The following is a 15,091-nucleotide window of genomic DNA, read 5'->3' on the forward strand; positions in this document are numbered from 1 at the left end:
AATCTTCGCTTTAAATTATGCATTAATTACTCTTTTGCATTACGTGCGTAAGCTAATACCTTCAAATTTTTTTGCTCTACTGAAATGACTTATTCTGCGCCGCATTATTCTCACAAGATTATGGTTAAAGGTGAGAGGACCAGTCACAAGCCATAAAAACTTCTACAGTGATTTGGTGCAAATATTTTTCTTCTTAGTCGTGTCATGGCCTATTAAAATAAATATATATCATCTGCGTGAATTTGGAAGTTTATCTTACTTTTCTTTTGTAAAGGTTATCACACACACACACACACACTCTCTCCGTTGTTGTATTTAAGAATATGGTTTGGTTAATGTTCTTATGGAACAAACCAAAAAAGAGGCCGTTATGTTACTAGGCTACGCAAGCAAGAACGTTGAAGAGAAATCATGAGAATACACTTAAAAAAGGCAAGGCAATATTGCACGGTACTTTAACTTTTCAGTTTTGGTTAGTTAATTACATTAATTAATATAATCAAATATTTCGTCCCGGTTGGCAAAAATCAAATCTATTTTTTCCTTTAGTTAAGCCAAAAATAAGATTCCCCTTTAATAAAAGAAAGCACTATTCAAACATAACCTTATTTCACTCATATATATGTATACAATGTATATATAATATATATATAATATATATTCTAGGAAAAACACTAACTCATGCACTTATACGCTATTTTATTATCATTAATACAATATATTTTATTCTGCTAACACTAATCAGTTATAAAATTAATACTTGCACCAATACTTACTACCTTTCTTGTCACCATAGCGTTCAGCAGAAGTGGACGATCAGTAAGACGTATTGGATCCGCAGCAGCTGAGTGACAACTAGGTACAGAGAAAATTCTGCTATTGTACATTTCTTAATAGTTATGAGCGTAATATAACATCTTGTGATCTCACCATTGTCATATCAGTCAAGTGGGAAGAAAACTTCTTGTACCATTTTAGTGATTTGCTGCTTAATGTGTGATGTCACCTCTGGCTTCCCGTGGACATGAATTTCCTGTCTTATTACAACGCCCCAGTCTCATGTTTTCCTTCAGGAGACACTGAAAAGGCTTAAAAGCATACCACTTCACCTTCTGTTGTGACTAAGTCTACACTGAGTTCAGTGACACCTAGTGTACTGTCTGTGCTTCCAAACTCTGGGAACGTTACCAGATACTTCCACATCAATAATTACTGCCCATACAAGATTTCGAAAGGGGCAAAAATTCAAATACAACATGAACACGTCGTTTATTCTAAACAACCCTCACACGTAAAACCCATATGATCTCATATAAATGGCAGCAAGCGGAAGAAAAATAATACCAAATGAAGACAAATTAGTGTAGCGATCTTGTTAACCGTGATTTTGCTGTGCCTAGCAATGAGTCATCCCACAGATTAAAAAGGAAACTGTAGAGCAATTCTACTGAATAAATATTACAATGGCCGCAAAATACTATTCGATACTCGTGGAAACCATTATAAATGTGTTATAACCCATAAACCTGGGATTTTGCGTAACTGTCATAAGCTCCTTTCAGTTTGTGTGTTTAGTCCTACCCCAGTATTAGTCCATATTTTTTACTATTTGTTCCGTTTGATTACATAACCTAACTTACTTTTTAACGTATCGTTTTTTCTTCACCAGGCATACTTAATAATCCTCTTCTGTAACTGCGTATTTATTACAAAAAAGCCCTTGTCAAAACGAGTCACCTCTCCTTTTCCAAACTTACCTCCAGGCATGCGTTCAGACTCCCCGAGGGCGGTTGACGTCAGCTTTCTTCCGTTACGCTCAGTTTCACCCAATCCTTGGAGGCTTAGACGATACATTTTGGGCTCTTTTTGCGTTTCCCCATCTTGTTTCTGATACATCACGTGTGTACTGTGTATTTATTTTTTATTCATACGTCAAATGGTGCATAAAATCAGAACCTGTTTCGCAGGAATGTGTGTCATATGAACGATAGTAGAAAATGAAGTTTCGAGTCGTATATATGAGAGAAACCATTTTCTCTCGGGTGCCGCTGCTCCGTTTGTTTGCCAGCCATAACCATTAATTGGTATATCTACATCTGGCTGTAAATCATCCAAAACGCTAGGAAAACATGCTGTGTATTTTGTCCTTCGGTTAAAGGGGATACAGTAGCGAAATCATCGACTTAAAAGCTGTGATTTTATGGTATTCAGCACGAACAGTCTTGATCAATCGCATTCGTTACATACGGATATTTTGATTTCAGCCTCAGGTAATATAAATTTCTTAAATGCAAATGTCTACTGGACAGAACGTTGGATATTTGCACCTTGACATGGCCTGATTAAAAATAGGAAATACGCTGGAAAGGATAAGAAGTGGGCCTAAGTAGTAGTGAAATTAATATATACCTCTTTTGATTGCCGAATGGATAAGTTCCCGACTACTTTGCGTCAACTCCAAAACGAATGAGTTCGAATCCTTGGCCAAGGCAGATGCAGTTATCATATATAATTCTCTGTGATTGGAAATTACTACCAAGAGAAAGTAAATTCGTTATCACGGAATAGTTGTGGTATAATATTTAACTCCCTCCCTCATTTGTGGTTTGATATTTGACCTCTCTCTCTCTCTCTCTCTCTCTCTCTCTCTCTCTCTCTCTATATATATATATATATATATATATATATATATATACATATACATATACATACATATAAACATTAAGCTACAAATGTGACGAACCACTTATCAGTTATAATTTCCCTTCGGTGTTATTTCTGAGGTAGAGCGAATTGGATGGTAAACGACATTTGAAGCTTAATGTTTGTGGTTATAACATGTCACGGTAGTAGGATAATATATACTGTATATATGTATATATACACACACACATATATATATATACATATATACATACATATAGAATCTGCTGGTAACTTCTTACTAGATACGTAAATGGGATAGCCACAATGCTCTCTTGGCTTCTCGATTTCTTCACACTGGCTGCAACCCATTTTCATTCTTTCACTGTATCTCCGTTCATATTCTCTTTCCTTCGTCCGACTTTCCACCCTCCCTTAACAACTGTTTCAAAGTTCAGTGCGAGATTTTCCTCCTGTTACACCTTTCAAACCTTTTTTACTCTCAATTTCTCTTTACACGCTGAATGACCTCGTAGGTCCCAGCCCTCGGCCTTTGGCTTAATTTTATATTCCAATCCATTCCATCATTATAAAGCCTGAGGTCTAACAGGAAGAATGTGAAGAAATTCTTGTGTCTGTAGCAGGGCTCGAACTCGCATCCAGAGTATCAGAACAAGGCCACAATACAGACCTGGCTTACTGTGGTCAGGTGGGTAAAGTGACCTCGTTCTGATACTCCAGATGCAGGTTCGAATCCTGTTACGGACATCAGAATTTCTTCACATTCTTCCATTTTGGATCTCAGGGTTTGTAAGGATACGCGTTTCCTAAAAGTGTGAAGAATTCCAGAAGGTAAGAGGGCATTGTGGCTATTACATTTACACACACACACACACACACACACACACACACACACACACACACACACATATATATATATATATATATATATATATATATATATATATATTTATATATAAACAAAGAGAGAGCGAGAGTGTCGCCCTGTGGTTCAGCAGTTACCAGTCTCCCTTCACTAATGAGGCTTGGGGCATACCCAACAGCATATTGAATCACAACCTGAAATACTATAATTTTCACAGGATAGAATTAAGCTAAGCCTGTGGTTAACATACATTTTATTTATAAGATCAGTTTACATACAAAAGTACAAATGCCACTTACTTTTCCTCCTCTATAATACCTGCACCTTTAGTCGTCCCATTACCACGCTTATTTTTGGCTTTTCATACAACTGAACGTGCAAAATCACTGCACGTAAATGATATATCTAAATCAGCCAAACAAACCATCCTTATCTAATCAATTTATAAAGATCTACTTTTACTGATAAATTACGATTAGAATGATAATTTTGGTAGCCAAAAGAAGAACTCGGCTGGCAAGGTGACTGAGGTGGAGAGGACTAGATTAGCCACCTGGTGATGACTTCCTCTATTTGTAAAAAGGATCATCGGAAGTCCAGCAGGAATGCATATTGCCTTGAGCACTGGCAGTTGGTGCAGAAAGAGCTGCACTGTTGCATGTGTAAGCAGGAGAGAGACAGAACACCGTGGAAGCTGAAAAACTTCTCTTATGGATTCCTTGTTGCACAAGAGTGTCCATGACGCAGGCATCACATTTCGCTCTGGTCAGTTGTTCGCTTGCACAGTTTCCCTCTTGATTCTCTACGGACCACTTGTGCTCGCAGGAACAACCCGGACGTTCATCAGCGCCCTTGACGTTCCTTTTCTCCGGCAGGTGAAACACGGACCGATTTCGCTGCAGGGAATGGTAAGCACCATTCGGCTCTCTTTTCCCAGACGCATCAAGTTCTTTTTCATTTAGGTGGTTTGAGAAAACATGACTTGCTTTAGACTTTGGAAGAGAATTATACTTAGAATCGTGTAACGATGGCCGTTTCGGTTTTATGCTCGAATAAAAGATGCTCTTTTGCAAGCAATCGGTGTCCCTCTTTTTCATGGGATTAACGTTCGGCAAAATTCCATTGATCCGAGACGAAGTTAAAGTAAGGTCAGGAGTCAGTTGGCTTCTGTTTGGCGAATGTAAGAGATGTAAGACGGGTAGTGACGGATCCTGGCTTTTGTTTGGTGAGTTTTTATCCGGTTTCGCACTCTTCTGAAGCTTTGGAGAACTGGAAGTCGACTGTCCACCCAGACAGTTGAGCAACGTTGCTACATCATGGAAGCCACCGACAAAGCTTCTCTCTCCTATTTTATCGCCGCCTTGAAAGAAAGAGTTTAGTGTCTTCGAGCTATTCACTCGAGTCCTATAAAATATTTTATAACTCTTGCACAACAATTCTTATTCGATGGGTAACACTCAAGCGTCTATTAATATGATGATAAATTACACCGAATAAATGATAAACCGAGCGGATTCACCTGATTAACTTTTTACCACTAAATAGCAAATATGTGCAAGTTTGTCACAAAAGGGGAAAGTTATTGCAAAATAAATGGCCTAGAATGTTATCTGCTGTCTTGAGCATATAAAATCAAGCATGCCAGCAGGTAACGCATGGTTTGATTATACATAGAATTTTTTATGTTGATGACTCTAGAACAGAAATGTAGTAATGAGTTTACCTGAACAGCAAGAGGACAGTGACCCCGGGGAGCTGCCGTCTCCTTCATAAGCGTAGTTTCGCAAATCGTCGACAGAGGGTAGATGTGGGCACACACAACCGGCTTTAGAACTTTCGGTGCTTATGGCACTCTTCTTCAGAAGGTGGTTTGTTTGACTGTAACCTCCCCGATTTTGGAGTGCATCTCTGGCCCCGCCGTTCAAAATATCAACATCTGGATAATGACAAAGAAATACTGTACTGGATACTGTGCTGACTATTCTGAAACAATTTCACAACACCAGTTTGTGCAACTGCGCCGACAACATGTTTCAGAACAGATAATTTCTCTGCCTATATTTGCTCTGCAGATTGAAATCTCTCAGAAAAAATAAAATTCCTTGATCATGAGGCTACGATTCATCGTTGAACACCTTTGTGATGCAAGATGTAAAATGATCTTGAGTACACAAACATTAAAAGTCTCTCACTTTCAAGCAGAACCTTGATACGCAATTAATAATTCCACCTACCAACAACCTCTGGGGATGGCTGAGTCGACGCCTTGTCGTCGGAAAGTATGTTTCTTGTAATGTCCAGGCTGTGTGACGTCATATCGTCAGTGCCCGTGAGGTCCAGGGTGACGCTGTTCTTCAGAGTTTTGACATGGATCTTTCCCTGTCGGAAATGTTTGTGAATAATCCCTCCGACAATGACAACCGCTGGAAAATAAATGGATGATGTTTTGTGTATTTCATATATTTGAATGTTTGAAGAAGAAAATTGTTTTTGTAAGATGAAAACCCAGTTCTGAATACGAAGTTTTAAGCATCAAATCGGGGTTTATGCTTCCCTCTTGATTGATGGGCGTCGGTTCCTTTTATCTACGACAAAATCTCATCGTATGATTTAATGAATCAGGGGTTACGTGTTTACCGTAACAAAAAAAAAAAAGTAGAAAAACAAGTTACAAATGAACCCCTCGGCCCCGAGCTGCAACCCCTTTCGTCCCTTTTACTGTACCTCCTTTCATATTCTCGTCCTTCCATCTTACTTGCTAACCTCTCCTAACAATTGATTCATGGTGCAACTGCGAGGTTTTCCTCCTGTTACACCTTTCAAACCTTTTACTGTCAATTTCCGTTTCAGCGCTGAATGACCTAATAGGTCCCATTGCTTAGCCTTGGGCCTAAATTCTATATGCAATTCAATTAATATACGTGAACTGGGAAAGTTGCCCTGTTTCTTTCAAACAACCTTTTGCCGTGTATTATGTCTTGAACTGTATATCGGCTTGAACTTTGAAACCTTAATGAACCTATCTCCCAAATGAAACTGAAAATAGCAAATGAAACATTACCAGTAATTTGTGTCTTCCTTATTAAATTATAACAATTGATTTGTTTTGTATTTTTTTTTGTTGAGAATTCATTCAATACATGACACCAAACAGGTTGCAGCTTTTAAAAAACATACTTCCACAAGTAAAATACATCGTTAACCAGTTGAAATATTCTTAAGTATCTAAGTGATTCCATATTTCCTTCATTTTGACTTCAAATTTACGACGTACAAGCGAAAATATAAAAACTTTGTTTAAGTGCACCGATAAACCAAATTCGCATGGAGTGTATCCAAGGTGATTGATAAATTCGATAACTCTACCTTGACCAGACATGAAAAAATATGGAGTGGTCTACGCTTTGCTAAAGACTTCTACCTAAAACTGACTGATATTCATGATAACAAGGAGCTGAAACACGTAAATGATAATGATGAAAGCAGAGAGATGGCCAGTCATTTTATAGAGCATTTAAAGAGCGCGCCTGTTTGAAGACGCCTTTACTTACAAACGACGATGAAAATCCAGGACAAGATGGCAGCCAGCGCCCCAGGGGATATGGTGAATCTTGGGAGACCAACAGCAGGTCCCTCGCAATGATCCCCTGCAAAACGTGGGAGTGGTGGTTAAATCTTGTAGCTAATATCGACAGGGCTTTGAGGGATAATTGATAAATGTTGAATAAATACAGCGACGTAGCTGGTCTTGAGGCTGAACGGGCTCTTGCTTCCGGGCAGACTTTGTTGAATAAATAGTTTTGTATGAAACACAAGTAGCTGTTTTTAAGATTTAAATAGAAGACTAAGCTCCGGATGGTGGCTCAAATAGTACGGTAATTTTATATATATATTATGTATATGTATGCTATGAATACTGTGTATGTATGTATGTATATATACTGTATATATATAAATTTGCTTTCTTCAGTGTTGGCGTAAACAGGGAATTGGGTTGTCTATTATCATTGGCCCTTGCCATTAATATTGTATATTTATATTGACGTTGAAGTTCGTTTCTCTCTCTCTCTCTCTCTCTCTCTCTCTCTCTCTGAGAGAGGGGAACGTCAGCGCCAATGTTCATATACTGAGAAGGGCCAATGAGGCGGACAACCTACTTCCCTTTTTAAGCCAACGCTGAAGAAAGCAAAAAATGAATATATAAATAAATAAACGAAAGTGGCGAATAAAATGGAGGAAGGATAAAACTCAGCTACAAACGAAACGGCAAACTCGTACTTAAATGGTGACAGTTTAGAAATGGCAGGAAGATCAGAGGCTGGGTGAGAGTTCCAATCCTTCGCGGCAGAGGGACAGAAATTGTCACCGAGCAATTCAGGAACATCCGAGTGTGACCTGACGGCTGTTATGACACATCTTGAGCTCAACGGAACAGGGATTGAGGCGTTACTCAGAGAGAGAGAGAGAGAGAGAGAGAGAGAGAGAGAGAGAGAGAGAGAGAGAGAGAGGACTGAATGATGACTAGAATTTAGGCATCTAACCATTACGCTCATATATATATATATATATATATATATATATATATATATATATATATATATATATATATATATATATATATATATATATATATAATATATATATGAATGAGAAAGAGAAAGAGAGAGAAATGGGGAGAGGGAGAGAGAGAAACAGAGAGAGGAAAAGATACAACTTAATCACTGGTAAAATATACCTACAACATTCAACAAGAAACTCGTCAAAACTACGACTGAACAGAACATAAAGCAAAGTTCAAGAACATTATAATTATTAAGCAACGAGTAAAGGACTCAAACTTGTGCTGGCGACAGGTTTCTTTTGATTTCGGTTCCGCGAAACGAGATCGGAATTTGATGGCGTATTTTATTTCTTTTAATTTTTATTTCATTTATTTCATTTTTATTTTTCATTTTTGTTTCATTTTTATTTCATTCAATTTTTTTATTACATTTAATTTTTATTTAATTTAATTTTATTTCATTTAACTAAAAACCCACTTGAGAGAGAGAGAGAGAGAGAGAGAGAGAGAGAGAGAGAGAGAGAGAGAGAGAGAGAGAGAGAGAGAGAGAGAGAGAGAGAGAGAGGGTATTATCTCTCTTTTTGGTCATGGTCACCTCCTTTCACAATTATAGTTTTTTACTAAGGTACATAGAATCTGAGGCATTTGAGAGAGAGAGAGAGAGAGAGAGAGAGAGAGAGAGAGAGAGAGAGAGAGAGAGAGAGAGAGTCTGAGTCTTTTCTTACCTACGTGAGAAGGACTGCAGATGCAGACGTAACCAGGATCTTTGTTGATGCAGGTGCCGCCGTTGAAACAAGGAGTCCAGAGGCACTCGTTGACATCGACGCACGAATTCCCATTGGCGGTCAAAACAGCACCTTCTACACAGCTGTGAAATCAGTTAATAACCGCATGACTTGTAATGATATTCTTCAATGGAAGACGAGTTCTTTTTACCCGTAACCTTCGTCTACTTAACTGACGACAACGTAGTGTTATATCGTAAAGGTATACACAAAGTTTATCACTTGATTTGTAGCCAGAAGGTGCAACTGTATATCAAAAATGCCTTGAATTTTAGCTGCGTTCACAGCAAAACAAGGGAAATATCTTTGGTTTCATGAAATATAAATGGGCAACTAGTGTAAAGAAAGGTAAGCTGAACAATTAGGAGATTTTAATCTTTTTTCTTTCGAGGACAGAAATCTCACCCACACTGATGTTTTCGCCAGAGATCTACGCAGACTAGCGGGCGAGGGCAGGAGACATTGGCACACACGGAAGAGGTTCCTGGGCAGGCAGCCTGGATGTTGGTGAACACGGTAGCCTGCGCCCAAGAGGACGTGTTTACCACAGGTGGGAGAGGTAGGTGAACTCCCGATACTCTGAGGTCATCAAGACATCCTTTCAAATCAGAGAGTAAAAGAATATGACAAGTCTCACTATCTGTTTATATACATATGCTATCTGGGCATATTTTCCTTTCTTATACAATTTCTATTGAAGTCAAGGGCGTTAATGGCAGAAACTCTTTTTATACGACAGTCTATACTTTTTCTGTTCAGGTAAACTTCTTGGTAAAAAAAAAAAAAAAAAAAAAAAAAAATTATTTACATTTGTTTCCTTATAATTCTTGCAGTTGACGGGCCGTTTCCTCTCTCCTATCGGTGGCGTCTTCAGGACTAAATTGCAGTTTCGTTACATGTGGACTTTGCAGCTTGATGTCACTGGAGTGATGAACTTCTGCCAGTGGGTATCACTCTCTCGATGGTGGTCTGTGAGCCAGCAAGGGCATTTCTGGTGCTCCGTAGGGTATGCCCTGTTTCCAAGCGTCCAACAAATGGCGTGGGTGATGGCATGATTTGCTCCGTTGTCAGTAGTTTCTATCAAATTCGGGAGTATTTTTTCGCTCGTTTCTCCCTTCGGATTCTCACAGATGCCTTGTGGTTTCCTTGATGAAGAAAGGATGAAGTCCGGGTTTCTTTGCATGTTTAATGAAGGCCGATATTGATTTACACTTAAGGCTTCTGATATGTGCACTCTGCGGAACAGGGGTTCTCTATGCAAGATTTCTGTGCCTTGTAATAATTCTTCCAGTGTTGGTTTGTGGTTGTGAGCGTCTACATAATGCTAAAATATTGCCCCCTGGTTGCAGTGGGCTTGCAATCGTCTGCTTAGAGCTTCGGTACATTCCAGTTTATACGCTACGTTGGTCAACTCCCACATCTCTCTACAGGGGGTGGTCATGTTCTGCATCACAAGGGTGCTGACCAGGTTCAGGCAGCAGTAGATTAGGGAAACTATCGTTACGATTTGTGAACGTGGCACCATTGGCAATTAGCGTTTTCAAGGCCTTGATCTTATCCTCAGAGCGGCATATCACAGCCAGTTTAAGGATGAGGTCAAGGCCATGAAAAGGAGACTTACCATTGGCGCCATACCTACAAATCATAACGGGTCTTATGTCACGGGATCTCGCACCGGTCAGTGGTTACGCCCACAAATGTTTTGGCAGTTTCACGGCCCTATCACTCGCCCTTCTGCTGCTGTTTGTTTGGAATTCGCCGACGGTTGTAGGCGTTAATGGTTATGAGAGTGACTTGGGAAGTTTGAATCGTACCATGGAGAAAAAACTGCCGCCTTCTGGTTATTTTACTGGTGACGCTCGCCCTCCATCAGGGAAGAGGAACACCCGAAGTAACCAGAGAACACCTGGTGAATCTTCGCGCCCCTTCTCCTCACAACTTTTCTTTCTTCGGCCTTTGCCGTCCTCCTTATCCCTTCCCCCTCCTTGCCCTCCTCCCCCTTAATTCTTATCCCTTCCTCCTCCAGTGTCTGACACGAACCAGTGGTCTCCACTGTCGAAATATCGAGCCCTGTCTTCTGAAGGAAGGACCTCATATGCTGCAGTTGCTGCCCTTGAGAAGAACAATCCAGACATCAAAATCTCAGCAAGACCTCATCACAGAGGTGGGGGGAGAAGGGGGGGGATTTACCATCACTCCAAAAGACAGCTACAATCGATCTCCTGAAGGCCAGTTCTTAAACCCCAGGGAAAAGCTCAACAAAACCACCGTCTGTTCCTAGTCTATCGATCTACCTCTGGAACCCCTGTTAAATATTCCCTACTTCGTCGACGGCAAGAGATGCGAAACAAAACATGAAGCACCGTCAAGGGCAATTTTCGTCATCTTCAGTGGACCAGTTCAAAGCCAAGTGTGGCCTGGGATATGGAGATATTTCCCCACGGGGGAGTATATGCCGGAGCCTCTCAGGCACTTCCGTTGTCAGCGATATGCAGACCATCAGGACCACTGCAGAGGGGTCAGTAATATGTGCCACAGGCAGCAAGAAACACGAAACAAAGGACAGTCTGGATAAATTTAGGAAAGGGGAACTACTACTACTTCCAGGTGCCCCACCTGTCCAGAACCACATCAGGTGTGATTCCAACGGTGCAGCGCAAGACAGACTCGCTCTTCGCAGTTGAAAGCAAAGATAAACCCATCAAGACCGACACCAGTACCTACACAGCAGCCAGTGACAATTCAAGAAGCAGACTAGATCAAGCAAATAACCAGCTGAAGCAGCGCCAGTTTCGCGTCAGCAGCAAGCGACGCAAATCGAGCAGCCAGCTCCCACAACTCCTCCGTCTCATCCCACCCGTAACTCTGACCCAAAACCTCAGACCTCCAATTGTCAGACCTGCAAAGTACTTTGCAGTTGTGATTCTGTTAAGAAGGAAATGGTAATGACTCAGTTGATCTCAGGTGCTTCATGTGGAATTTTGTGGGGCTAATCTGTGAAAAGACACCTACAAAGCACACGTCTTTGAACTTACTAGGACCAATGGCAAATTTTTTGACAAAGCACAACAACGTTCCGGCACTTCCCAGCTCCGACGATTCTCTCGGCGAACAGCAACTGTTAATCACTTTGATTGACAGTTGCCCCTGCTTCTTCTAATAACGCTTTTCTTTTCCCTGTTCGGCCGCCTAATATCTAACGTCCGCATTCCTCACCTATCGCTCTGTCTTCCAGTAAGCTGTTGCCTCTTTCCTTTAACACCTTGCTGAGTAGCGATAAAAAAAGGATAATTATACACTTACATTCTACAGTCGTCTTTTGAGGGGAAAACACAGGCCAAGTGACATTTTACACTGTGACTGCACACAGTTCGCCTCAAGATGTCTCCCCTCAGTCAAGGAGGAAAAACTGCCTTCTTTCCAACAAGAATTTTTGATCTCTCACTTCCATCGATCCTACTCCCAAAGACCGGTGCTTTTTGCTTTGAGTTTCTCGTTAAGTTAAATACGGTAGCCAATCTCCTTAGAGTCCCCCCAGCCTTTTTTCCGCTTCTTTTCCTATGGTGATTTTTTATTTTTATTTTTCTTTACTGGCCATCTAAGACTCGTCCGCCGGGACTCGCTACTGTCACTCTCTCCCTCCTGCCCATCGGCAGCTGAGGGTTTAATGGGGTCTGTAATCATCCCTGTTCAACTTTTCATCTCATGGCCATATTTTCACTTTCACACCATCAATTTTATACCTATTTTCCGCATGACCGTAATATTTTCACTTAAAATTATGGAGCGACACTTCCGGGCTGCTTTATGAGCAAGAGCCCGTGCTAGTATGACGCCAGCTTAATCCCAAAAAACAACAACAACAATTTGTAATTTCGTCCTGAAGACGCCGGCGTCGGTATGGGAGGAAATGGTCCGACGACTATAAAAGAAGTGAATGGAAGCCAAAGTACGTAATCATCTTTACTCCTGAGACCGCTTGCGTCACGAGAAGAAGAAGTCAACACTGATTCAATGTCTAAATAAAAAAGATTGTCTACACAAATAATGCCAATGACTTCAACAGATACAGCACATATAAAATATATATATATATATATATATATATATATATATATATATATATATAAACACAGACACACACACATATAATATGTATAAAGTAATCAACACACAATCACGTATGGAACAGAAATAAAGCAGTCAGAAATATATATATATATATATATATATATATATATATATATATATATATATATATATAAATGTATATATATATATATATATATATATATATATATATAATATATATATATATATATATATATATATATATATATATTTTTGTGACAAATATATAAACCAGTGCTATAATATATGAAAAAACGACACACTTTAATAAGTGTCTTAATTTTTGTTCATTTTTTTATACATATAGCCTGAACAATATTATATATATATATATATATATATATATATATATATATATATATATATATATATATATATATATATATATATATATACATATATATACACACGCGCACACAATTTATTTTTGTGACAAACTGCGCGAAACCAGTGCTATAATCTCATGAAAAAAAACGACACATTTTAATAAGTGTCTTAATTTTTGTTCATTTTTTTTATCTTGCATAACTGCTGACCTGGATTTATCACACAAAGCCTGAACAATATTATACATCATAAAAGCTATTTAGGAATCAAAATGAACGTACAGTAAGCCCCGCGATTTGTTCTTCCACAAAACGAGGTTTGGGTCCCTAAGGCTGAGGCGGAATTACCTTATAAAGATCAACAGTATCGGTGGTTTGCATATATTTCCATCTTTACTGTGAGCATCAAAACGTTTCTGATAATAATATACTGAAACATTTCATTCCTTTGCCTCATACAAAAAAAAGGCTAGGCCATTTACCCTACACTAACTATTCTAAAGTATGGTTCAGACATTTTTATCGCGGCTATCAACGGATCTGAAATACTGACATCGATTAGCGACAATATAAAATAGCGCGCGCGAAAGATAGACAGTAAGATGAAAATAACAAATCGGAACTGTCAAACGGTATCACGAAAAGCACAAAGCCTTTATTACTAGCTGAGTACTTTAAACGGCTTACAGAAAACATTTACTAAAAGGTGTCAGTGTGTTTTTGCGGTAAAATCCTTATTGCACGGCAAATAAAATAAACACACACAAACACAAAATGTATGCACTCCAAGTGAATGATTTTATTACCAGCACTTTTTTGCGCACGAATAACCGACCTGATCTGCCACTAACCGTGGTGGAAGTCGTGATGAACCGTGTAGAGTGTCACGCCGACATACTCCGGCGAGCCACCTACGTGGATTCCTTCCTGCTTGTCGATCTCGAGCTTAGTTACCCACCCGTGGGGCGTGGCGGGTGTGGGCGTAGCGTTGTAAAAGTCACCATCTCCTTCGTCGACCTTCAGTTCAACCCATCTCCCGTACCTTCGCACACCCACCAGGAACGAAGGAATAAGAAAAAAAAAAATGAGATAAAAATTACTGCCAAAAGAATACATCCAAAAAATGAGTGTTAATCAAGCCTCTTGCTCTCTCGGTAGTACGTATGTACACCGATGCACTAATTATAAAACTGTTAATTAGGGAAATATAGAAGAATAAAAATAGAGGCAGGGATTCTAGATACGGTAAAAGCAATTTGAAATGTTGAAGCTGTAAATATTTTGTTAAGAGGATTGAAAGCTACATGGGAAGACTTCGAACACTAACTGGATTAAAACATCAAAAGCTTTACACAGCACGCACGCACGCACACACACACACACACACACACACACATATATATATATATATACATATACTATATATATATATAATACACACATACACACATTTACATATACACACATATATATATATATATATATATATATATATATATATATATATATATATATATATATATATATATATATATATATATATAATCTATGCAACACTGAAATGTAAGACAGATGACAGGAGGATTGACAGAAAAGAACAGCGTCGGTTTAGGCGAGGAAGAGGGCCGGAAAGTCAAGTTTTAGTTGTGAAAAAACCAAGTGAGAAAATTACGAGCGAAGGCAAAAGTCTGTACTGAGCATACCTAGACCTATAAAAACCTTTTCATAAAATCGAATGGATGGCCATGAGGAAGGTGTT

General features: G+C 39.2%; 1 protein-coding gene across 1 annotated transcript in view; it reads right to left on the reverse strand.

Annotated features, from left to right (window-relative positions):
* Positions 1–3,765: 3,765 nt before the first annotated feature.
* Positions 3,766–15,091, reverse strand: part of LOC136850505 (putative neural-cadherin 2) — a 168,717-nt gene continuing 157,391 nt past the window's right edge. Inside the window, 7 exon segments of the mRNA XM_067124074.1 lie at positions 3,766–4,889; positions 5,253–5,465; positions 5,764–5,952; positions 7,081–7,176; positions 8,816–8,958; positions 9,281–9,473; positions 14,184–14,374. Of these exon segments, the coding sequence (XP_066980175.1) occupies positions 4,099–4,889; positions 5,253–5,465; positions 5,764–5,952; positions 7,081–7,176; positions 8,816–8,958; positions 9,281–9,473; positions 14,184–14,374 (1,816 nt within the window). The 3' untranslated portion in view covers positions 3,766–4,098.

The sequence above is a fragment of the Macrobrachium rosenbergii genome, chromosome 22, assembly GCF_040412425.1.
Source record: "Macrobrachium rosenbergii isolate ZJJX-2024 chromosome 22, ASM4041242v1, whole genome shotgun sequence".
NCBI lineage: Eukaryota > Metazoa > Arthropoda > Malacostraca > Decapoda > Palaemonidae > Macrobrachium > Macrobrachium rosenbergii.